Source organism: Tachypleus tridentatus, chromosome 11, assembly GCF_004210375.1.
Source record: "Tachypleus tridentatus isolate NWPU-2018 chromosome 11, ASM421037v1, whole genome shotgun sequence".
Taxonomy (NCBI): Eukaryota; Metazoa; Arthropoda; class Merostomata; order Xiphosura; family Limulidae; genus Tachypleus; species Tachypleus tridentatus.
The window spans coordinates 69,893,079-69,920,975 of record NC_134835.1 but is presented as its reverse complement, the minus strand read 5'-3'; the positions used below and the strand labels follow the sequence as shown (position 1 = coordinate 69,920,975).

Genomic DNA, 27,897 nt, shown 5'->3' with positions numbered 1-27,897 from the left:
TCCAAAATAGTTTAAAGCTTGTAACAGTATACATTCACTTATATTTAATTCTACAGTTTTAATGTTTTTTGAACCATTCATAACTAATAATCCTGTCACACAAGTTGTGAATCACTTTGAGAACATACTTCTCATGTTACCGTATCAAATTATGTAACCAACAAGTTGCTCACAAGCATATATGGTGAAGAATTTTTATCATCAGTTTTCTTTATTTTACCTTATCTAAGCTAATGAGTTCTTAATATTTATACCATAGTTACTTTTATAATAATAAATAAAGAATACTCTTAAAAAACAAGAAATATAGTACTTACCTGGACCATGTTTTTTGCTGTTGATTGTAGATGAAACTTAAACATACTTTTATTTTATACTAATAGAACTACTACATTAAATATATTTTTATTTATTTAATTAATGCATATAAGAACATAGAAAAAACATAAAAAGAAGAAAATGTCCTATAGGGATCACAATTTTTCTGACTTTCTAAATATAACATGACAGCCATTAAAAATTCAGTTAAGATCATCACAGTGTTTCCCATGAGAATAAAGTTGGAACTGGAAGCAAAATAAATAATTTTCTGAATATAAAACATCATACGTCACTGATAGATTTAAACTTCGACTTTCTATTGGCTATAGACAATATAGTACTAAACATCAGAGAACCATTGGCAATTTTTGAAAGAAAAGATGTCATATGGTAGGTGGGTCCAATTTTCTAGTTTATGGCTTCATAAACAAATAAGATTAAAGGTTATAAAAATTTTGCATTACCTCAGTAATAACTAAATATAATGCATAACTTGTGTTAAATTATGTACACCTGGAAGAGATGGTAAATAAATTAGAAAGAGGAGAAACTTAGAGAATAAATGTCACAATTTTCATACTAGAAAGTATTGAGGATTTTTAAAAATATTTCTTTACAAAAATAAGAACTTAAGAGTTGTGTAATATTAAAATTGTATTTACAAACTGTGTTTCAATGCCAAGTATATTTGTATATGTATTGATAATGGAGTAGTCAAATTAAACATTTAATGTAACTATGTATAAAGAAAAGAGCATATATAGGGAAAGAATTAAAGGTCATCATGTAACATGTAAGATAATTTAAAATATAAAATCTTAAAGTAAGAGAAACTATGTTAAATAATGTAATTTGATCATTTTTATAGACTGATAATTAATTTTGGAGACAGTGAAAAACACATACCAACATTCAAAGCTTCTTTCTGCTTTGTCTCAAAAGTATTTTCTTCACCAGCATCATTTACTGTCCCTTTATTATCTGTTAACAGGCATACAAGAGTCATCCATTAGAATAATAGTTTTTATTATCTTATCATTACTTCAGTAAGTGATGTTTAGAAATGATATTTCTTTAATTCTTGACCATTTTTACTTAATGAACTGTATGAATGCCACTTTAAAATTCTCTTAAAACAGCATCTGTGATATACTCTACAAAAACATTAAAAATCAGTACACACTCTCAGAATAATAAAAAATGGGACAAAGATTAGGAACATGAAACTATACATTCATCACCAGTAGTTAATCTTTTTTGGTATATGTTATACAAGTCAACATGAAAAGACATTTTGCAATTAATTACTCATAAAAACCAGGTTTCACTGTAAAACACAAGTCCTGAGATAGGCTAAATAATTAAAACACAAGTCATGAGGCAGGCTAAATAATTGAAGTTAAAAACAATTTACAGCCTCTGGAAGTCAAATTTTCTGATAGTAAACCCCACATTCTTCAACCCTCAAAGTGTGTTATTCAAACTTATAAAATATATTATTTTGTTATATGTTCTTTCAGAGTTGACAAATAAATTTCTAAACCAATGATAGAAAAATATATTTTAACAGTTTCATGTTATGATCAACTTTCTGAACTAAATATGTATTTACAGTAAAGGATTATCTTCCTTTGTTATTCAACAAAACTTGTAGAAACATAATTACTTTTATATTTTTGTATTGAAAATGCCTTTTCTAGGCTTATCAAAAAGGTTTAGTTTTGTTGGTTTTATGTTTACATGAATATGAAGTAGTCACACAGCTAAAGCAATTTAAGTAAAAGTGTGTGTGTGTTTACATATATATTCAATTATTAAGGTTATGAAAACATAACATGGACTCTTTTAACAAAAAAAATTTGAATATGCACTCCAACTGTTAATTGCACGTCTTATAAGTAGTACGCTTTAGTTACACTAAACAAATAACAAGGTTTCTGGATGTATTGTGTCATAAAACAGCATTGCACTGTAAAAGTCCAGATTAATGAGAAAAGTTAAAAATAAATTCAGAGAAATTTCTAACTGCTGACCCATGGATAAATTATGTTAACTATCTTTGCTCTCCATTATATATTGTTTTGATTTTTTAAAATGTGACAGCAGGCAAGCATGTGTTTAATTTGTTTAACTGGGTATACTCTTGCTTTATTGGATATTTAAAGAACCAATTAAAACTAAAACATTAAAAATTACTTACAGTTTGCCTGTGATAATAAACAGTATTTTCATAGCTAAGACTACAACCTTTGAATGTAGAAATCTTCTAACTTAAAAGTCTTTATTTAATCCATAAGCAAATATATTCATTTCTTTTATTGGTGAGCCAACATTTCTTGGAGGTTTGTTTGCTTTTTTCTGTTAAAATTTAACAAATATTTAAAATTGAACCTCACAATGAAAGTAGAAACTATAGTTGAAATTAAAACAATATGGTAATACCAAGAGTAGAGGTTTCTAACTGAGAATACAATAACCCACTTTACCTAGTTTTACACAAAACACCTGCTGACGTGCAGCGTTATCACATTCTTAACTACTCTTTGTTTGGCAAAACTTTCATGACACCCCTAGCAACTTGCTGCAACACATTAGTGTGTCATGCAACACAGTTTGGAAACTACTAATCTAGACACAACAAATGAGAGATTATTTGTTTACACATTGTAATAATAGTGAAAGCAAAACAGAAATTATGTTACCTTCTTCTAGGTCTTCTTCAGGTAATCGCAGCTTAGCTTCAATCTGTGCTCGTTCAGCATATGTGTCTTTCATGACAACATTACTCTTATCTGTACAACTCATTCGAGTTACTGAAGTTCTTCGTTTCAGAGGGGGTGGGGCTTTTCTTCTTAGTATCTCTCCTAATTCTGGACGCTCTTTTTGAAGCTGGTGGTTAAATTATATATATGTATATTTTATAACACATAAATTCTTGAATAAATGAATAATTAAACCACATTACCCTAAACTTAGATCAAAAACAGCTCATCATACATCTCATAATGAAAACAATATTCATTTTCCATCTCAAAGCATCTTAAAAATACACAAGATTATCTAAAAAAATCAAAGATCAACTTTCATTAATATTACTATGAACCATTTTTAGACACCAACATCAATGCATGTGTTTGGATGGGAATACATACATATACGTAAAGAGTATACTAAGAATTAAGTAAAATAAAACTACATCAATATATTAAAAACAGCAAATCCAAACCTCTGACTAATGTTAGTTTGTTATAACCAAAAACAAACTGAAACAAAGACAAAAACTGAACCAATTGAAAGGATCTCACAGTACAGGCTATACTGCAAAATATAGAATGTTCCCTAGGTTTTGGAGGTGACTGAAAAAGTAGGACACACACTGCAGAAGGGATACACTGTCTCTCAGTCTTAACCTTCATTTGCCAGTCTCATAAAGAAATAAAATATATTAAAGGAATAAAGTATATAAATAAAAATAATAGAAATTAGATACAGTAGAGCACATAGTGGGTGGTTCAAGCCAACAAAGTCCAAGATCTACATCACCCTTCACTGCCTATAGACAGTTGTGGGAAGGTGACTGCTCTCCAAAGTAAAGAAGAAGAGAAGAAAAAAATAATGAAAAATAAATATATGAATAAGGTACTACCATTTGGGGATAAGCAAGTTAAATAAATTTATTTCTTAAATGGATTCAATAAAGAAACTTTAAATAAAATTATTAAAATATTCTGTAATAAATATAAGAATGTATCAAATAAATACAAATAAATAAATATTAAAGAAATTTTACACACAGCCTGTCATTTCTGTACAAAGAAAACTGTCAAAGGTGACTGTATCAGCAGGTTTCAGAAATGGTTCCTGTAAAGAAAGACATACACAATGGTAGGAAGCAACCAGTACTTTGGTGTCATCTAGATTAGAACATAAACCTCAAAAGTTTCATTGTATCAAAGTGGTCATTTTCATTTATGTGTAGGCGAATTGGGTGGAGATCCTTTCTGTTTATGACCAAGTCTTTTTTCTTTACTGTCTTTATTCAAGGGAAGTCTATTGACCTCCATCGATCCTGCCCTGGGTTGATTGGGCAGGTCTTTGCTGTTTGAAGAGGATTACAGCTACTGAGTATATGAATGAATGATCTAGTGGTGGGAGAAAATGTACCCAAGGAAATGCCCATATCCAGAACCAAAGGAAGTGGATTTTGGGATTTGCTGGAATGTATGTTAGGGACAGAGATGGGTGTTGAAGTTTAGTCATTAACTTTTTTGAAAATGGAGGTCAAAAGACTTGTCATTTGTTTTGACGATGATTCATTTGGAGGCACAGAGAGATCTGTCTGCACTCCCACTGTAGTAGTAGAACAAAGTGCAGCAGCATACATCTGACATGAGGTGGTGGACAGCAACTATCGAGCCTCAGGGTAAGTAATGTTTTGAATTATTTTCAAATGCTGCACATCTTTTTTTCCAACTATTTAAGGCAAGAACGAAGGTAGGATGGATGAAAATCATTGCAATTGACACAATGAGGGTCTGTTTTAGACTCACAGGCATCATGGTCCTTGCCACTGCAACAACAACACATCAAGTTACAACAACATGACGTCTTTGAGTGACTGAACCACTGACACTGAAAACATCCAAGGAGGTTTGGAATGTATGGCCGTACCCTGAAATTAAGATAACCTGCATTGATAGTGGCAGGTGGATGTGGTGATGTAAATGTCACACTGAGGACATTGGTCAGCATCATAATTTCATCTTTGTGAGTGGAGATATGCCTCACTGCAGAAGCTCCTTGGGTGGAGCTTTTTTACTTTGGAGATCAATCACCTTCCCACAACTATCTGCAGGCAGTGAAGGGTGATACAGACCCGTGACATTGTGGACTTGAGCACACACATCATGCTCTCCGATAACTAATTTCTATTATTTTAATTTACTTAGTTTATTCCTTTAATTTCTTTCATTTCTTTATGTGAAACTGACGAAAAATGGAGATTAAGACTGATAGATGGTGTATCCCCATTGCAATGTGGGTCCTACTTCAATAGTCACGTCCAAAACCTACAGTACATTCTATATCCAACAGTACAGCCTGTAGCCTGTGATCCTTTCAACTGGTGCAGCATGTTTTATCTTTGTTTTGGCTTGTTTTTGGTTATTGCAAATACACACACATACATAAATGCATTATTTATTTGCCTGTACAAATATAAATAATTTTGCAAATAAACCAAATTCAAAACTCACCATTATGATAATGAAATCCAAAGAAAAAAACAACCTCAGTGGAAGTTTACTTACAGTGTTCTGTTTATTCTTTAAGTCCTGTAACAAATTCACCAAGTCAGGGTCAGCTACATCAAAACATGTCTGTCCCTGAAAAAAACAACAAGAAGTTAATACAACATTGTATGCAGTACAAAAAACAAAGAAACATAGTATTATGTTTTCAACAAAAGGATAAGACACAATATAAAGAGTATACTCCTTTTTTTTTTTCTTTACTGTCCTCTAACAGTGACTGTGTGAATATTAAAACTCACATGCAACCAGATGAAATACATTCAAACTTTGCCTTGAAAGTTCTGGCTCTGCTTTGTGAAAAAACTTTAAATAAATAAAAAAAAGAATCATTATTATTTAATGCTTCTAACTGCACTGTGAAAGTCTACATTAAGAAGAAGAGTTCAAAATCATTAAAATGTAATTTTTAAATGCTGGTCTATAGATAAGTAACTTATGTTATTTTTCCTATGATAAATAATTAACACTTCCTATATTAAACAGTGTATTTACATTGTAAATCCATTTGATACAGAAATGTTAAGTCCTCTTGCTGGCACTTAGAGGGATAAGTGACCTCCCTTTTTTTGAGAGTAAGACTTGACACTTGGTAAGTAAATTTAATACATTTTTCAAAATCAAGTCTACAGAGATGTCCATATAAATATTTAACTGCAATAACAGTATTTGTTGCTAATTGCTAATATTGGATGAAATAAAAATTGATGTTGGTGTTACCTGATTGATTTGTATAGGTTGCTTAAAACTTCATAAAAGGTTTCACAACAGTATAAACCAAACACCCAGACTGTATCACTAATTCTACTGATCCTAATATATTTACCTATCATAAGGTGGAATTATACTTGGCTAACAGGAATGATGTTAAACCTAGTTGCATAGTTGAATAAAGGAAACACTTTCAAATTATGTTCCTCTCTTTCTTTCTTTTTTAATAGCAAGACATGTGTGCACGTATTTTACAAAGTAAACCCACATCAAACCATCTGCTGTGTCCAACAAATGGAATCAAATTCCTGATTTTAGAGTTGTAAATCATGGCTAAATGTTTTTCCAGTAGGGGGGACTCTTAGTGAGGCAACTTTTTATTTTTGTATTTACAAGCTACTAATTTAATAATCATGTAATATCTGAAAGCAAATCAACATTTAATGTATTTTTATAGCTATCATTTAAAATAATTTATCTGAAGTAAATTCTTCAAAGTACTATTGAAACTTTCCAATGATTTAAAAAAGCCACAATACATTGTTTTTGACACAATCATGCATATTACACAAAAGTAAGTAATGCTAAAACCACCCAGTGGAAATTACATGCTAACCAAACATTAATGTAAATGTAACTTTGTCTATTAACTATACATTACACTTTACTATATAAAAAAAAAAAACAACTCACAGCAAAGTTCTGAATATCCATGTTTGCTAGATTATCAGCTAAAAGTTCACATGCTTCTTTCTGGCCCCAGTGTGCAGCAGCATGAAGAGCAGTCCACCCATCATTATCTTGTGCATTTAGTTCTAAGCCAGCTTTGATCAAAATACTAAGGGCAATGGTAAGAAATGTAAAAACGTTGAAAACATACACCTGTTACTAAAAACAATTTACTATATTTAATTACTTTTCTTGGTTATGCTTAGGATTAAACTTTTTATTCTTTCTCCATGTTTATTATGCATGTTTTTTTATTATAAATATTATTTGTTTGGTGCATGTGTTTAGAAAAAAATTAACTCTCCTAAGTTAAGGAGACCTTTTGAGATATTACTATGACTTTTACTAGAAATATAGTTAACAGCAAGTGATACAAAAATGATGATCACATGCATTGTAATCAGTACAAAACTCAAGTTTCTGGTATATTAATTTATGACACAATGTCCTTCTAATAATTTGTTGTATAGAATTGGCTTCATTCATTCAAGTTATTTAACAGTTTTGGAACACATACATAGCTTGCTCTTCCAAAAGCAATTTACATTAATTAATATATTGAATATCTAATATTACTTTTGAGTTAAAATATCTCTCACTGGAGTGTAGGCAAAACAAAATGATGCAGAGAAATATGTATCACTCTTGGAGAAAATGAAGAAATGCTTAATTCATAATGGACGTACAAAAATTGTAATGTGAAATATGCAAAGGAACTGATGTGGTAAGAAGTAGCTTTGCTCACATAACTCCAGTTAGGTACAGCAAAAGTCTTTATATGCTATGGCAGCCCAAAAGCACTACACTTTGCCAGCTTCACAGTAAATCATCAAGTACTCACAAATATTTGACAGAATAAATAATTTAAAATAATGGTATTAATTTCTCATAGATAAATCTTTTGCAACAACATAAAGTGAACATCATGAATGTGTAACAAAGCTAAAATCTTACAAATAGTTAATGTTGCCTGATGCAAAACTCCATAAACCACATTACAGCTAGTCTAATACATCATAAAAAGAAACCAGCTTTTAATAATTTGATAATAAAAGAACAGAGCAACCACCAAAGGATATAGATTTAAAAAATTTCTATAGATAAGTCTTAGACATGAAGGAGGTACTGTGACACAACACATATGGGGATTTTTGACAGACTTTCCCAGGTATACCAACCAGAAACACAGAAAAGTGACAAAATTTATGAAAACAGGGAATTCAAGTTTAAACATCTGTTCTGAAGAGCAATAAACAAGAGGTGAAAAAATTGGTCCAAGCTTTATCAAAATGAGCAAACAACCCCTGCATCATCTATTTCTTGTAAAGTATAAGCCAACACCTTCATCCAAAAATATATTATGCACATAACAAAGGAGCAAAGGGTGGGCCTTCATAATGCATAAAAGTTAAACTGGGCATGAATAATAATCAAACAAATTAAATAAAATGTTGGAGAAAACTAACATTGATCCACTGATTGACAATTATCTTCATCCAAACAAAACATATGTTTGGCTGAAATTACAGTGGTGTACTGATAAAACTCCACTCAACAAAACAAATATACAATATTGATAACAGAATCTAGTAGCAGGTCTTCTAGAATAAAACAATAAAACCAATAGAATCAAATCTCACACACACACACACACAAAACAACCTTCATTATTGAAGAGGCAGGACTAAAGAAGATCAGCATTTCATGGAAAACTTTTGTAGCATTATGAATGAATAATTCACTGACTTGTATCATATTTCCAAAGAAGCCAATCTAGGAAAAAGTAAAGTTTAATAAAATCTTAATCAAGATGCTGAATAAAACCCAGTAAAAACAAACAAGTAATGAGCCAATGTTGGTCAATACAGTGTTTATAAGTAGTGATGGGCAAATTAGGTAATTAACTGGATTACCTATCACTAATGATTACATCAATTACTGTCCTGGAGAGTTTAATTCTCATTTTACCATTAAACGTGTTTGCACCATTTTTGTGTTGTTGAAAGGTTCTATGTCACTGTTACTAATTTTTAGCTGCTGGCTGGGAGAAAGGTAGCACTCACTATCAACTTAAGTGTTAATTTATGTGCAAGTTTTTTACTTTGTTATGTTTATAATTGGACAACTGAATTCTTTAATGTTGTACAAGCAAGTGTGAATTTACGAACGTCTTGACACCTTCGTATCTTTAGGAAATAATAACTATATTACATAATGTCGTATAAGCAGGAATATAATTCAGGGAGATGCAATCCAGACCTCCATTTTTCAGAATGTAATAACTGTTTTCTTTAATGTTGTATAAGCAGGCATCGATAAACACTTACACATGCACTTAAATATACACACTTAAGTTTCCAACAGTGTAATAAACATAATTATAAACATATAAAACAAAGCTGAACTGTCTGGAATAATAAGTATGGAAAGTGTGCACAGTATTGTTATAACATGTGACTGATAACTGAATAGATTTTTCTTACTTTGAATTGTTAAACAATGTAGTTACATTGCTGATAAATTTTCATGTAAATAGCTTGGGAGTAAGGAAGCGAATTAAGCCTAAATTATTGTACCTAAGTCTGAAGGCAGAGTTTCCTTTGGTTATTTTTTGCCACTTCATAAGAAATCTTCGAAAAATGAATTTTAAAGTTACTTTTATCTATATTTGAATAACTTAAATCAAAAATACTTTGGAATTGATATTTTGTTACTTTCTACATTTTTAAGCATAATTCATAAAGACAAATATTAAAAGTTCAAGTTTTTATTTTTACAGCTGAAGAGAGTTTTGTTGTAAATAAAATAACTCATGATTTAAACAACAAACAAATTCTTCTTATCATCCAAAACGAATAAATATTTTGCTTAACATTTTTGATTTTCAAAACTTTTCCCTTATGCTTTGCACCAGCCTTGGCACCTTATTGTGGTGCCATTTCAAGTGGTTTGATCATTTCCCAATGAAACAGAGTTCTGAAAAATAGTTATAAAATAAGTTTAAACAAGACTGAAAAGGGCAAGTATTTGACTATCATATAATAGTGTTATTAATGTATGTGTAAAAGTTATTTCTTTATAGTTTCTGTAAATATTATTTTATGTTCCATTCATTTATTAAATGTGAAAGTATTTATGTATTAAATTAAGTCTGTGTGAAAAGACACTAGTTTAGTTAAGAATAATATACAGTTTAACCCTTTCACCACACGTCACAGGTCAAAGGCCATGTCATTGCGTTTGTTGACTTGTATTCAAAATTTTTATTCAAAACTACTATTTCATGAATTTGTGTCAATAAGTTTGGAGTCAAATTGCAGATTATAATTCAAACTTTAATATTATATATCAGTTAATTTATTAATTTAAAAGTATATATTAAAAAAAGAACACATCTAAATATAGATTCTAGTGAATGCAGCAGTTTAAAATTAGGTGTTTGTGATGTCAAAATACTAAGTCTATAGTTTCGTACACATTAGGAACTCAAAATACTAATATCTACAAGCTTGAATAAAAAATATGAACCACATATATTTTTATTTTGCCGAGATAGTGCTTATGCACTGGTTTGGTTTGCATTTTGTGCAAAGCTACATGAGAGCTATTGGCTATCTACACTAGCCGTCCCTAATTTGGCAGTGTTAGACTAGAGGAAAGGCGGCTAGTCATCACCACCCATTACCAACTCTTGGGCTACTCTTTTACCGACAAATAATGGGAATGACCGTCACATCACAATGCCCTCACAGCTGAATGGGCAAGCACTACAGAATATACACAAGAATAACCAATCAACAGCTTAGAATGTCCTCAGAATGGTTTTCTCAACCATTTAATCTATGAAAAATCTACCACTTTCTTTTGATCCAAGTTTTCAAGGAGATAGGTTGTGTTTTTAGTCTGCTTGAAGTTTAATATTTTTTAAAATATAAAAATAGACTTCAGTTAACAAGCTTAATAAATTATAGTGGAATTCTATGGTATCATTGTAGTTATTTAGGATTTCTTTGGTAATTCAACAGTATATATAAAACCTAACAAAAACTTTGATATTCCACACGTCCAAAATTTGAAAAGGCTTAGCAACCTTTGTCCAGCAGCAACCAAGTTCAAAGGTCATAGCAAGAAGAGATAATGGTTTGCTTTACTTCTTGATTTAATGTTCCATATTTTAACAAAAATAAGTTCAATAATTTATTTTTTAATAGTAGTAATCTATATACAAATACATAATATATAATAATTGAAATGTGACTGTATATTACAAAATACTAGTTCTCTAAAACATAGCCAAGACAGGGAAAACTAAAGGTCAGTTTTATATGATTGGATATGTGACCTGAGTGCACATGCACTGCATCAATGCAAGTTACATAATGTTAGGTAGGCATGACTGGAAAGTTAGTAGAATAAATACATATATATATATATATATATATATATCATTACGAAACTTAAGCTATTTAGACTAAACATTTCTATTTTCATGTTATAATATGTTGTCATTCTAGCACGAAAATAGCATAATTTATATTTATTTCCTAATATTTTTATTATGGTTAAGAGGTTGATTAAGTGACAGATCCTGCATAGATGGAGTATAGAAAGTAGCATAAAATATAAAGTCTTACTGAAAATATGTTTGAAATAAATTTAGGAAGTTTTAGAGATTATGAAAATAATATGAGATTTTTGGGATGAAGTATAGTTGTTTTTAATAACAAGAAATCACTTTGCACTCAGACTAGCAACAAAGCAGATTCTATTTTTACAAACAAATCTTTAGTAAACATATTTCATTAAAAAACATCTGATTTTCTGTATAGAAAATACTTGTAATACTAAATGGTTTGCTTTACTTCTTGATAGTATTGATTATACTTAATTGATTATTAAGCTGAAATGTTTGTAAACATAATTTTTTATGTTAATCAAATAAAAGAAAAACTGTCAGAAAATCATATAAGTTTTGTGTTTATCAAAAGGTGTAGTGCAAATACTTAATAGTATATCTTATAGTGAGCCTGTAGCAAAAGGGTTAAGAAATGGGATGAGATAGTAACCAAGAAAACATTATCAGAAGTTTAACACAGTATGAAGTGTGCAATACCTGGTTGAAGGTTATATCAGAACAAACACTTTACCTAGATACAGGAATATGTATATAAAATATATGAAACAAAGAAACCACATGACAGGAGGCTGCTTAAGGCTTAATAAAGGTATCTAGATGATGTTTTGCTTTTTGTTCAAATTAGTTTGTTTTTTTACTTTTTAATAGCTATACTGCTATTTTATTAAGATGAAATGTTTGTAAACATAATTTTTTATGTTAATCAAATAAAAGAAAAACTGTCAGAAAATCAGATAAGTTTTGTTAAGCTTACTCTTTAGTGGGTATGGGAGGTAGTTACAAAATATTCTACTGACTCAAATCTTTATTGAATATTATTTTCATGTTTGCTTTACTTAAACAATGTACGTAAAAGAAATTGGCTAACTAAGTATTTAATTGCTTCTAATTTCAACTGTGATATGTTTTAAATAAAAACATTATTACTCTTATCACCAACAGTAAATACTCGACAATAAAATGTTCTTTTCAAAATGGCAAACTTCAAACAAGGTATATGACATAAAACCAAGAGTAATTCAAAAATTACTTGAACAAAAACAATTTAAATGGAAATAGTAAAATGAATACAATGTTAAATTAATTCAGTAGTGGAAAATGTGATGAAGGCAATACACAGCTAGTTTTTTTCTGCTTGTATAGGAGAACTGTGTGTACTAATTGATCAATAAAATGTAACAGATTAATGAGCTCATTGATTAATCAATTATGAATTACACCTTGAACTAACACTATATAAATAAATGGTGACAATTAGATTGAAATGAGAGAAAATATTAAGGGCAAAAAAGGGTTAAGTGTACAATGCACTCTGTATTATTTCATTTAACCCACAAAGTTCACTTTGAGACACAATGTTTTATTTTGTTTTAAAAAAAATGGTGACTAATAATGTCACCAAAACAATAATCTTAAATACAGAGCTAATTTTACCTATAAGCTTGAAAATTTATAAATCTTCCAATAACAACAATGAACAATGAAAATCTCAATCATAATAATGCACAGATAGTTTTTTAACTCATTTACAAAGTAAAAGCTATGGTAATAAAACAGACCCTCTGATACACAAAGTCGTTGTAATGAATTTGGTATCATTTATGTTATAATAAACACGTACATGCTTTCAACCATACATCAAAATCAATGGATACCTGCATAAGAAAGATGACTGAAGGAGCTGGGACCACAGAAATCCCATTTGATCACATACCTCCTAAGAACCACTTGTGCAGCTCCAATCTGTGTGTGTGTGTGTGTGTGTGTGTGTGTGTGTGTGTACGTACCTTTAGTCTGCTTAACTTGTTTTTGGAAAGCAATGTTCACATACAGAGAAAAGTGTGTATGAAAATGTAAAGATTAAACACTGGTCTCACTACCTTTTGCCAAAAGTATTAAAATAAAAATTGTCAAGTACAAATATATAACCATAGCCACCAGACTGGGTACAATGAAAGCAGTAGTTTCTAGAATATCACAGGTAATGGAGCACCTTTCTCATAAAGTGCAATAAACTTCAGTACATGATGATTAAAAAAAACCTTTCACTTTTTACTATGTATTTCATCAGATGTTAAATGAATGATTGAATAATCTATACACACGACTGAAAAAACACATTCAGTTCAAAGATAACACAAGTACTAAAAGAAAAACTAGTTACAGACAAGTTGATTACTGATAGAAGTTTTGATTACCTAGTTTAACTTCACCCATACTTATTGTTTATAGACTCCAGCAATTAGGTATTTAACTAATAAACAAATTATTAAAAACTACATGATTAAGGATCACTAACCATGCCTCACTGTCAATTATCAAAAAATTACTTCATACAATTAAATGTCTTTAAAGATTTCCTAAGCACTAACAAAATTAATTATAAAATCCCAATACAAATATTTTCCAACTTCTTCTAGATCATAAGTTTTACTCATCCAACTGACTTACCTCAATACTTTAATATAGCCTTTAGCAGCAGCTACATGAAGAGCTGTTGCTCCAGTTTTGGGATGAATTTTATTATTGTGATCTTGTTTATTAAACAGAAAATCCTGGGCATCTTTCATCATAAGATTCTCTTCTCCTGTCCTTGCAGCATCACAATCAATACCTATATAAAATAGTTAAAAACCTAAAAGATTTACTCTGATGACATATATGCTTATAAGTTACTTACATCAGTACTTCCCAAACTGTATGCTGTGTCACACAGTTGTGATGCAGAGGGATCTCAGGTATGCCACATAATTTGTGCAATTGTTATTTTTATTTAATAATGTAAATGTTATTACCAATTTAATATATTTTTAAAATTTAATTTCTTTTCTCCTTGATACACAACATAACAGTAATTTCTGTCTGTCTTAGTTGGGAGGTGCCAATAGACATGCCATATGTACTTGTTTACATGTACTACAAAAGGTTTGAGACATCAAAAGTGAGCTGCAAGCTGAAGTAGTTTGGAAAGCACTGTTTTACATGACAGCTAAATCACACATGAAGCTAAAATGCTTTTTTGAAATTTGTGTTCAGAAACATATGCAAAAACTTATCTTTCAACCTGATTTATTTTTTGTTGGATCACTGTGTAAGTGCCACTTCTTCAATGCAAGGTCTTATCAGGCCAAATCTGATCTCATCATTTCTTAAACCTGCTTTTAATTTACATGCCAACACAATTAAATTTATATCAAATTAACCCAATGCACAAGTATGTGGAATTCCTCAAAACAGTTCACAAGTTTTACAATTATATACAAACCTAACTTATCAATCTCTGCTTGAAGTAACTCTTCCATTTCTTCTGATTCAGCTATATCAATTGGTAATTCCCCATCATTATTAACAGCTGCTACTGATGCCCCATGTTCAAGTAGATATCTGTGTTTGAAAATGTCACAGTTAATAAAGAAATAATTGCTTCAAAATCTAGGTTCTGGCAAGTATTGTACTATATTCCACATTTAATACTGAAGCAATATATAACTCTTTTTAAACATATCATTTAATGATATGTAAATTAGTACTATAATTTATTCATTAAAAAAGCACAGTACTTACTTTGCTATACTAAGAAAGCCACAAGAAGCAGTGGCATGCAACGGTGTCCATCCTTCATTATCACCATGATTAACATCACAACCATGCTCCACAAGAAACTCTACCATATTTAAATTATCATCAATGCATGCCTAAAAGAAATGTAATAAAACGTAATTAAACTCCATAACTACTGATAAACATAAAACATTAAAAACAACACGTTTCTGTTACCTCATTTAAAACTCATCAGATTTACATTTCACTGACTACCTTAACAATCTAAACATAAGGCCTTGGTAAAAGTCAAGTAAAAACATTATTCTAAAAACCCATCTAGAATAACAAACCTTAATAAAAAGTACAAGCATTAATTTTCCAACTCAAATTAAATTACACACAGTTGAATTTTAAAAAATAACTTCCATAAATTGATTGATTGATTTAGTGTTTTATGGCACAAAGCAGCGAGGCTATCTGCGCCAGACATTCGGTAAAAATGTAAAAAAATAAAATAAATAAATAAATGTAGCAATAGACATAAATGGAAATGAAGGTAAAACAAAAAAGTATAAAACCAATGTTGAAACCTGGTATACAATGTTAAGATAGAAGGCAGAGTATAAGAAGTTGTAAGGTATTTACTCTAGCAAAAAGGTAATGATCATAACCCGCCAGGAAGACTAACAGGTAAGTTCAAGAACCACCGTCAATCACCTGAAGTTGGTCTTTCCAGTCCTGGTTATCTGTCATAGCAACCAGTATCAAAATGTAAAAGAATATTACTTTTAAAAGATACATAGCAAAATTGTAACAATGAGTAGCCAAATGTCCAGTAAAAAGATAAAGTCAAGTAAATGGAGTAAAATTTGTAAAAGTAAATGAAGGTAAAAACAAAACAGCAATTAAAACAGAAAGTGGTGTAAAAACCAATGGTGACATCCAGTCTTCAAAGTTGTAAAATATTTACTCTAGCAAAATGGTAATGATCATAACCCGCCAGGAAGACTAACAGGTAAGTTCAAGAACCACCGTCAATCACCTGAAGTTGGCCTTTCCAGTCCTGGTTCCGGGTTATGTGTCATAGCAGCTATTATCAAAATGTAAAAGAATAAAAGTTTTAAAAGACACTTCGCAAAATCGTAATAATGAGTAGCCAAATGTCCAGTAAAAAGATAAAAGTCAAGTAAATGGAGTAAAATTTGTAAAAGTAATTGAAGATAAAAGCAAAATGGCAATTAAAACAGAAAATGGCGTAAAAAACAATGTTGACATCCAGTCAACAAAGTTGTAAAGAACTACATGTAGCAGAATGGTAATAATCATAACCCGCCAGGTAAGTATAAAAACCACCGTCAGTCACCTGAAGTTGGTCTTTCCAGTCCTGGTTCCGGGTTATGAGTCAATATGGCCAGTACTAAAAAGTTAAGTAGTAAAAGTGTGAAATGACATGCAGCAAAAGTATAACAACAACTCGCCAGGATGACTAACGAGTAGTTCAAACGGATAGTTCAAACAGTAGCGTTAGTCACCTGAAGTTGGCCTTTCCAGTCCTGGTGTCGAGTTATTTAATGTTCTGGCCATTGTCCAATGTCAAATTGAAGGATAGATTAAAACTGTAAAAAAGGAACCACAATTAAAAAGGTGTAATGAATAAATATGCAACACTTAAATGAGATTAAAAAGATTAATGGCCATTAAAAAATTAAAAACATTATCAAGGTGGACAGAGTCACCATCACCAATAACTCTGTCCAATGTTACAGACTGACCCTGGGAAAAAATATGTTTAAAATATTGCCGTCATTGAGAATTGTAACGATGGCAAGAAAGTAAAACATGGCTGATAGTGATTTGAGTGTTACACAAACTACACATTGGTGCATCAGTTCCAGATAAAAGAAAATGATGAGTTAAAAAACTGTGACCAATGCGTAGCCTAGTGAGAACAACTTCCTCCTTCCGAACTTTACGGAAGCTAGATGGCCAAAGTCCAATTTTGGGTTTGATTTGAAAAAGTTTGTTGTCACGTTGCTCACATCAAGTGGACTGCCAGCTGGCACAGAGCCGAGCCTCGAAGACAACACCATAGTCCATGTACGGAATAGGCATAGGAGTGATGGTGCTGAAGCAGACATATTTAGCTGCAAGCTCATTCCCGCGAATACCAACATGGCCTGGTATCCAGAAAAACTGGATTGAAGTAGCTGCTAATGAGAAATGGGCCAGTCGGTTTCGAATATCAGCGAGAATAGGATGTGAGCTAACGTGTAGCGATTCCAAGGCAAGTATAGAACTAAGCGAATCAGTATAAATAGTGCAGTTAGAGTACTGCTCAGCTGCAATATGATCCAGGGCAAGAGATATGGCATACAGTTCAGCAGTGAATACAGAAGCTGTAGAAGGGATTCTGCGCGCAACTACTGACCCATAGCAAACCATAGCAGAGCCCCCTGAATTACCTGATTTTGAACCATCTGTATAAATGGGAACTGAATGATTGTTTGAAAGATATTCATTGAATAAAAGATGGTACTTCCAATCTGGAGTATCTGCCTTTTTTAGGTGACTGAAAGAAAGGTCACATTTGGGGGCTGTAATAAGCCATGGTGGGATGGGCCAACCTGTAGAATCTGCAATGTTATCCGAGGACAGACCCAATTCATCCAATTGCGCCCGGATGCGAAGGCCAAACGGAGCAATGACAGATCGTCTGTTCTGAAAAAGTACTGCCCACCGAGGAAGGAAAACACATTTCCAGGTGGGATGCTTTGGTAAGGAATGAAGTTTCGAAGTATATTGTAAAGATAGTTGCAAACAGCAAAGGTGTAGAGAAGGTTCATGAGATTCAATGTATATACTTTGAACTGGAGAGGTACAGAAAGCCCCAGTGCAGAGTCAAAGTCCTTGGTGATGAATGAGGTCCAGCATCTTTAAGGCCGAGGGTCTGGCAGAGCCATAGACCATTGATCCATAATCGAGTTTCGATCTAATAAAAGCATGATATACCTTTAACATTGAACAGCGATCTGCCCCCAACTGGTAGAAGAGAGAACACAGAGGATGTTCAGTGCTCTTGTGCATTTGACCCAAAGCTGCTTTAAGTGTGGTGTAAAGGTCAGTTTACAATCAAAGATAAGCCCCAAGAACTTGGTCTCCGGGACCACTGGCAGCAAAACATCACCGATATGAAGTTCAGGATCAGGGTGAATAACCCGTCGACGGCAAAAGTGCATGCATACAGTTTTGGAGAGAGAGAAATTAAAGCCATTCGCCAGAGTCCACTTCTGTACACAATTATGGGCGGTTTGTAGTTGCCGCTCAATATATCTCATGTTTGACGACTGACATGAGATATGAAAGTCGTCGACATACAGCCCATTCGCAACAGTGAGAGGGAGTTGTTCAGTGATGGCATTTATATTTATACTGAAGAGTGTAACACTCAATACACAGCCTTGAGGGACTCCAAGTTCCTGTACAAAAGAACGGGAAAATGTCGAACCCACACAAACTTGGAATCTCCTGTCCATTAACAATTTTTTAATAAACATGGGTAGATGGCCACGTAACCCATATGTATGGAGGTCTCGCAAAACGTCATACCTCCATGTTGTGTCATAAGCCTTCTCAATGTCAAAGAATATTGATACAAGATGTTGGCGGTTTAGAAAGGCTTCTCTGATAGATGTTTCAAGACGAATTAGGTGGTCTGTGGTGGAGTGCTGTCAACGGAACCCACACTGGGTGGGCGAGAGAAGGTTGTTTGATTCAAGGAACCAAACAAGACGAGCATTAACCATCCTTTCTAATGTCTTACAGAGACAGCTCGTCAAAGCAATTGGACTGTAGTTTGAAGGAATCTCGGGATCTTTCCCTGGCTTAGAGAAAGGTAAAATAATAGCCTGGCGCCAGGCATCAGGAAAAACATTCTCCTGCCATATCCAGTTGAAAACAATCAGAAGGACATCAAGAGAAGCAGGAGATAGATGGTGCAGCATGTCATAATGAATATCATCAGGTCCAACAGACGTACTGGCAGACCGATGAAGGGCCATTTTTAGTTCCACCAGGGTAAAGGGACAATTATAGTCAAAGAAACAGTCAGTTCGAAGGAAAGAGGTGATCGCTCTGCCCGAGTCTTGATGGCCAGGAAGGTGGAGGAACAAGCAGAAGTGCTAGATACCCGCAAAAGCTTTCACCTAGAGTGTTAGCGATGTTCAACATCAGTCACCTCCTGACCATCAGAGAGTAAGATCGAGAGGGGGACAGAATTGTAGTGCCCATTAACCTTTCTAATCCTGTCCCATATGATCTTGGAACTGGTGGTAGAAGATATGCTGGTTGTGAACTTAATCCAAGATTCCTTCTGGCTTTGACGTCTTACCCACCTAGCATGTGCACGGGCCCGTTGGAAAGCAACCTGGTTTGAAAGTGTGGGATATCTACGAAAAGTATCCCAGGCCCACTTTTGAGCCTTCCGTGCTAAGTGGCAAGCAGGATTCCACCACGGACGAGGATATCGTGGAAAACGTGTCTAGGTTTTAGGAATACACTGAGCAGCTGCATGTGTAATACAGTCAGTTACCGCTGCTACACAGTCGTCTATTGATGGCTGATTTACGATGGCAGGATCAAGTTCTGCGAGAGCAGTGAAAGTGGACCAGTCTGCCTGATCCAGCTTCCACTGGGGCACGCGGGTAGGGGTGGCATTGACCACGGCCAGTCTCTCTCAAAAGGATCGGAAAATGATCACTGCCTAGTGGATTACTGTCAACCCTCCATGAAAAATGGGAGAATAATGAAGGGGAACAAACTGAGAGATCAATAGCGGTAAAGGACTGACTAGGTGCATGAAAGTAAGTGGAAGAACCAGTATTGAAAAGAGAAAGATTGTGATCAGAGAGCATCTGCTCTACAGATCGGCCCCTCCCATCAATAATAGCACTTCCCCAGAGGGGATGATGTCCATTAAAATCCCCTAGGATTAGAAATGGAGATGGCAATTGTTCAACAAGAGCATCAAGATCTGATTGATCATATGTCTCTCCAGGGGACAGGTACAGAGAACAAACAGTGATGGTATGACCCAAGGAGACACGGATGGCCACAGCCTCGAAGGGTGTGTTGAGTGACAAAGACAGAGTGGGCACGTGTTGATCAACCAACAGTGCCACCCCTCCATGTACTCGACCATCATACAACCTGTCATTTCTGTACAGAGAAAACTGCCGAATGGAGACAGTATCAGCAGTTTTGAGAAATGTTTCTTGTAAAGAAAGACAAACAGGATGGTAGGAAGCAATCAGCGTTTTGATATCATCCAGATTAGAACGTAAACCTCGACAGTTCCATTGTATCAAGGTGGCCATTTTTAAGAACGGGTAGGTGAAGTGGCTGGAGAACCCTTAGGTTTACGACCACGTCTTTTTTCTTTACTGCCTTTAGTCGGAGGAGGTCTATCAACCTCCATGGATCCTGCTCTGGGTCGGGTGGGCAGGTTTTTGTTATTGGAAGGGGAATCCAGTGACTAAGGATGCGAACGAATAATTGTTTTGTTTCTTGTGGTGGGAGAAAAAGATGTATCAGAAGAAATGCCTGTATTTGAAACTGAAGGACGTGGATCTTGAGGTTTGTTGGAAGGTATGGGAGGAACAGAGATGGGTGTGGAAGTCGATTCATCAACCTTTTTAACCACGGAGGTCAAAAGGCTTTTCATTTGTTTTGAAAACGATTCTCTTGGTGGCACAGAGAGATCTGTCTGCACTCCCACTGTAGTTGTGGAATGAAGTGCAGCAGCATATGTCCGAGATGGAGTTGTGGACAGCAATTTCAGAGCCTCAGGATAACTAATGTTATGTGTCATTTTCAAACGCTGCATCTCTTTTTCCTCCAACCATTTTGGGCAAGAATGAAAGTAAGAGGGGTGAGAACCATTGCAGTTTATGCAATGTGGGTTCATGTCACAGTCATAGGCATCGTGGTCCTTGCCTCCACAACGAGCACATGTCAGGGAACCACGACAGGATGTCTTTGAGTGGCGAATCTCTGACATTGGAAACATCGAAGAGGGTTTGGTATGTATGGCGAACCCTGCAAATGAGATAACCTGCCTTGATGGTGGCAGGTGCACGTGGTGAAGTAAATGTTAAAACGAGGGTATTTGTTGGCAGTGTAATTCCATCTTTGCAGTGGAGATGCCTCACTGCAGAAACTCCTTGAGTGGAGAGACCAGCGAGAATCTCTGACTGGGGAGCGTTCTTCAAATCCTTTCAACAATAACTCCTCATGAAGAATTCAAGGTAGCATGGGGTGTAACCTCAATAGGTATATCCCCAATTGCCTTTGAATTCAAGAGGAGTTCACTGTGTTGGGATGTGGATGTTTCAACCAATATGTCTCCAGATCGAAGCTTCTTTACTGACTTTGGAAAGCCAGCAAGTCCCTCTAGTCTCTTTTGAATAAAAAAATGGGACATTTGCCCTAAAGGTTTTTCCAAAAGAGAATGTAATATAAGAAAATGAGGTACGTGTGTTACTGATGTTGAAGATTGCTGTTCTGAGTATTCAAGACGTGGTCGCTACCCATTGACTGTTTTTTACAATTTTATTTAAATTTTTTAGAGGATCCATAGGAAAAAGAAAAAATTTCGGTACCCACTGACCCCACCCACCATGGAGCCCTACAAGGGGACGCACTACAAAGTCACGCAAGGACAATGCAGCAACGCCAGGGTTTCGTGAGCACTATACCCAAACACCAGCATCAGGCACAATGTCCACAACACCCGTTGAGAACTTCCAACACTGGTACTTGGTTGACTCTAGCCCAAGTGGACCAGCTGATTGACCCAAGGGGGGCCACCCAAAGGCCGCCCGTCTACAGGAATTTGAGGCCAAAGTGGTGTGTTAGGGTTGGACCCTCAACCACCAGGATCCTCTCCTCCCCTTCACGGGTCGCCACGCACGACAAACACGTGGGTGGATGTTTAGATCCCAGAGAAGGTAACCAGATAGAACAGAACCTTCCCTGGGAGGTCCCCTCACCACGTACAGGAATCCACACCGAGGGACTTCCATAAATAAAGGAATATTTAGAGCTAAAAATATCCTTAAAATACTAATACTTACATAATAAAAATATAATTCAAAGATACAAATTTTAACTTCAGTGAATTATGTCTAAGCTTTCATTATTTTCATAATCAGTATCAAATAAATATTTCACAAAAGATGGGCATATAAGATTCATTCAGCATCAATCTTATAAGGTGGTAATAAAATTCTTAAATTATCATCTGTCCACAAAATTCTAAAAAAAAATTGTTGAAAACCTTAGGAAACAGTGTTTCTAAATCAAACAAATAAAGCCATTAAGCTTTTAATCACAAGTATCAAGAGTGATATCCAAAAGTTAATCTCAGTTGAATAAACTAACTCAAGAAAACTTGAGCACAGAAGACGAGTATATTACATTAACCCTATGATGACTTTAGTCACAGCATGAGACATGAGCATGCCCATTTTGTTAGAGCACTGTGCAGTTCAAAGTGTTGTTGATTCATGGGATATTTTTAACATTTACACCTGAACTTTTGTTTATGTCAGTTTTGGTGTTATACTCCTTTGAAAAAACATATTTCAATATGTGCAATCCAAAAACACATCACTCAGTAATGGACAGAAATTTAAAAACTGCAGCATCAAGATACTTCCCAGTTATGCACATGCACTAATTGGTTGTTAAGTGCACTGTGTTTACAGTGAGCAGCAATGTTAGTGTAAGAGCAGAAATTACTTTTAAACTAGTGTATTAGCATATATTGTGTATGGATAATTTTGTGCAAATAATACAATTTTTTAAGGAATGAATGAGCAGTTTCTAAAAATATCCCTATATAATCTCCACACAGGTTAGAACTGCTCCTGGGTCTCTTGAAACCAGCCACCATTTTCTCTTTGCTAATTCTCTTCCTTTAATCAACTGGTTTTGGCTTGCCTCAAGTAACTAACCCTAAAATCATATTATCCAAAATGAAAAGAAATATATCTGTCAATCATTTAGGAAAATTAAATGAAATTTAAAATAGCATAATAAAGTATGGGTCAAACCACAGTCTTGTATACCTAAACAAACAACTGAGTGGCTTTTGTTTTCTATACAAGTTTACTTAATGTACTATGTTTATAACAAATAACTTATTTTTGCCTCTCCTCCCACTGTAATACTCCTCTCGTTAATTCTTCTAATATGCATTTATGTATATTTCATTACCAATGCATCCTTAGGTTAAAACTACTTTGGAGCCTCACCATATAATAATAGCCCATGTTGCCACATCAGATCATGCTGTAACTGATGACTTTTTCATCCAATGCCTTGCAACATAGCTTCTATTGCAAAAGGTTCACCACTCCCCCTGCAGGCTTTCCATAATCCACCTAGTGAACAAGGACAACTTCCAAATAACCATTATTACACAATGATCACACAAAAATTCATAGGCATTCATCTAGAAACTTGACCAGTATGTCTTCATATGGAAAATAATAAATGTCCATTTCATTCTCTAGCTGTTTGAGGTATTTGATAATTGAACACATATATTGTGGAAGATACTTGTATCATTTTCCACACAGAGATCCTTCTTCATTACTTTGCATATTGTTAATTGACACATGTGGATGGCTTTTACCATTGACCTTTGTGTTCATGGATTTTCACCTGTTACAAGAAGTTGCACTTTCTTTATCACAGCTGGGGTACAACTTATTGCAGGTTTCTTGATGCTCCTGGTATCCCAAGTTCATCTATATTCCTTTGTTTTCCAATGCTATAAAGTACAAAGAGTATCCCCACTTGGAAATTCTAAATATTTATGATCTAACATGTAAGAAAATCTTGCATTGAAAAGAGATGTTAGGTTTCACTCACAATAGTGATTAATTTTCAGTGGCATCACCCTACCTACAAAACACCATAGAATGTCAAAATGTACTTCTTATACAATTCATTAAACCAGGACTTTAGCTGTGGTTGTTACATGCATTCTTGATTTTTATATTCAAAATAATTTTTATATTACATACTTAACCCTCTGCTTGTTTCATTTTTAGAAGTATATATGCTGACAGATTTTAGTAGTGTGAGTTTGACAAGTTTCTGATTAGCCATGGTAATAATATTAAAGATGTATTCATGTAGAATCTTTCATGTTTCTTGTTCAAAATTTGTTCTCAAAATATGGCTGGGTAACACAAATTTTCCACTTTATGAACACTATTTTCTAGCTCACAGATAATTACAGTACTTACAATATGTACATGCCTATCTTGTGAAACCAATTTGATTATAAAAACACCTTTAACATATACATTTTACATTACTAATTATCTGTATAGTATACACAGTACTCTCCTCTTTGCATTAGTTTTTATATTATATATATATATATAAGTTCTAGAACAGTGATTCTCAAATTTTTCATCTGTGGACTATTTCAGCAGGGCAAAATATCCCTTATGATGAAACACCAGTTTCACACTTGTAAATAATGTAGTATAAGAAATAATAATACATTATTCATAACAGAGCAAATATGATCATGTGGTGGAAAAATACACAGATTCAAAAAGTTTTAACATAAAATGATAAAAACCCTATAAACTATAAACAGTGTTTTTGAAATGTGGAACTTTCTTCTTCAGAGCAAATATGAAAAGGTCTTTAATGCATTAGCTATCTCCATGGATACTTAATTCTGCTACATACTTTCTGAACTATAAAAATCAAATGATGTGGAATTAATGGTAGCTTTATTAAAAGTGAAAACCAAAAACCTCTAAATTAATCAGGGAAAGTTGACTAAATTCTAATTGGTTTTGAAATTTCAGTTATCTATCAGCTCTGAAGACGAACAATTTATTTATGTGCTGAATTAATTAATTTCCTCATTTTTTAATAATTTTTGTACAATCCTGACCAATAGCATGATAGAGTAATGTATTTGCCCTTTTTTTTCCTTCTGAAAATTACAGCAATGTTTTAACCTATGTTTTGCAAATTGTCTTACTTAATTGTGTTTCATTCATTTTGTTTTTCTGAGTATCTTCCTTCTTAATTTTAATTCCAATAACTTTCAAGTTTTTAAAATATATTTCCTGTTTTTAAATTATTTCATTATTACATTACCATCTGATAATAAACCTTCACTTAGTCAAACAAACACAAGTACTAGTTTTGATTTGTTAAACCCACACTTCTGAGTGAATAAGATATATCTAATTTGGTGTGACGTCTCTAGCTCTGACATAAACGTTAACCATTTAATGCTTATAATTTTAAGATATTAGTTACACACAAAATATAAAAACATTCAAAGAAAAAATTATGCTTTATAAAAAATTTGTTTCAACATCTTTAACTTCAATTACACTGGGATCAATTGCCAATCAGTTAACAAATTTCTTTTTATATTAGATTACAATTCTATCTTTTGTGATTTAAGTGAGATATTTAGTCTATTCTTTATATTTCTTTCATAATATTGTTGAAATTCCAAAATCCCTCTAGTTCTGTTTATCAAAGAAATGATCAAACTGAAAACCAACTGTATCACTCATTTTAAATCCCAATCCTAAGATGATTTTTCAATGACTGGTTTAACTGATACATTTAATGTTTTCTTTCACAATTATTCTAAAGATAGCTAAACATTTGTTATAATACCATTATTTCAAAGTAAGTTAGCCTTTAATTGAGATATTTAAAATTTCTTTTATTCCAAGCTGTAGCTACAACCTGGGAATGGAATGGAGTAGTATATGGAGTTATTTATAGAGAATAATATTATATGGGAAGATTTCGAGGTGCATTGCAACATGTATACAATAAAAAAAAATATTGTATTTTATATTATGTAAAACTCAGTAAATATGAAAATAAATGTTTTTGACAACGACTTTGAAATTATAGTGATAATTATTTTTAGTGAAATGCCAAATACTGCATTTTAAAATAGGTTGGGAAAAAATAATTAAAACTGAAAAGTGCTGTCACAGTAGTAAAGTACCAAAATAATTTCATGTAAACTTTATTGGTAACAGCTTCGAAGTGAAAAGGTAAATTCAAAATAATGTAAACAAACAAAAAAAGTCCGGGTCATGACGTGCACATACTATCTTTTCAAGGATCACAGCAATTACGTTCAAACGGTATGGTTGTTGCGTAAGTAAATCAACGAACGCAAACGTGCCTTTGTCAATTTGTTGGGTAATGTGTTAGTGTGAAAGACATATAACATATATTTAAAGATTTCTTTTTTCGCACTGACTAATGTTTTACAGATCCCACTAGATACAAATACAGCGTACCGATGCCGGGACACTTTTCCATAGACACGTCAAAGATAGTCGGTAAATTCATAAGAAAGTAAAAACTGCCAGTATTAATAACAAAGTCGTACAAGTATTACATTTTTCTAAGATAAATTTAAACAAACTGTTTTTTATCACTGAATAACCTTAGGAAACTAAATTGGCCTAGAAATCAAGTAAAGAGAATAGGCACAAATAACTAACTCTACATTTAACAAGTATAAACTCATGAATACAGACATCCCTCGCCAGGATATTAAACAAGATCCTCTTTTCGACTGCTACTTAAAACTCAACACTTTACCGCTAGGTGTCGTATGAATAAATGCTTCTTTATTCTAAGTCGTTAAGAGGTGTACGGAAATATTGTTTGTTATGCACAAGGCTAAACAATAGGCTGTGTGTGTTTTGCCCATTACAGGTATCGAAGCTCTATTTTTAGTGCTATAAGCTCTCACACCGCTGAACCACTAGAGAGCACATACAGAGTTACATTAATAACATAAGACATAATATCATACAGCTAAGGGCACGGTAACACTGACACACTGGGATTCATACATGTACACAAAAGTTACTAAAATATTGTCAACAGAAATAGGTGATGTCGTTATTCATATAATAAAAGCACAAATCTGACATTATCTTAGCAGTGTTTATTTAATATTTACTAATTTTCTATTTAAACACTTTAATTATCTTTCTGCACATGTACAATATTAATAATACAGAATAACAAGAGTATATTTTTTTATGGTTGCAATAAAATATGGGATAAGCCATAAATTAAAAGCAGTCAATTCAAATACGATTAAAAACTACAGTTATTGGAGAAAATGGCGTACTTAGAAGGGTTCTGTAAACCTGAATGATAGGTAACTGTAATAGGTGACGGGTTTTTTTTCACAAAATATTCACTTTTGTGGTCAATGTTTCTCGGGGGAAAAAAAACTTTTTATCCACTTAAGTTCTAATCCAACATCACAATTCCGTATTCAGCTTGTTGTTATCCACATTAAATTCGATGATAACAGAGAAGTTGGGGGGATCTTTGTTATATTATAGGTTCCGTAGTGTTTGACCACTATGGTAGCAGCCTCATAATTTGCTTTTTAAAAATTAGTACAGTATTTATAGCTGTACATGACTATTGAATAAATATTTACATTTATTACACGTATTTTTTATTCTGTGTAAATACGAAGTTTTGTTGTTGTGTTCGTTGTCATGCACAAACCTACACAATGTGATATCTGTTTTCTACCCACCCGTT

At 33.2% G+C, this 27,897-nt stretch overlaps 1 protein-coding gene across 1 annotated transcript in view; it reads right to left on the bottom strand.

Annotated features, from left to right (window-relative positions):
• The window catches only part of LOC143231375 (protein phosphatase 1 regulatory subunit 12B-like), a 120,404-nt gene that overhangs the window by 62,417 nt on the left and 30,090 nt on the right, over positions 1–27,897 (bottom strand). Inside the window, exons 2-8 of the mRNA XM_076465920.1 lie at positions 15,271–15,401; positions 14,972–15,090; positions 14,158–14,320; positions 7,035–7,179; positions 5,631–5,705; positions 3,024–3,210; positions 1,228–1,302 (exon numbers count right to left, since the gene is read on the bottom strand). Of these exons, the coding sequence (XP_076322035.1) occupies positions 1,228–1,302; positions 3,024–3,210; positions 5,631–5,705; positions 7,035–7,179; positions 14,158–14,320; positions 14,972–15,090; positions 15,271–15,401 (895 nt within the window). The remainder of the gene's footprint in view (positions 1–1,227; positions 1,303–3,023; positions 3,211–5,630; positions 5,706–7,034; positions 7,180–14,157; positions 14,321–14,971; positions 15,091–15,270; positions 15,402–27,897) is intronic.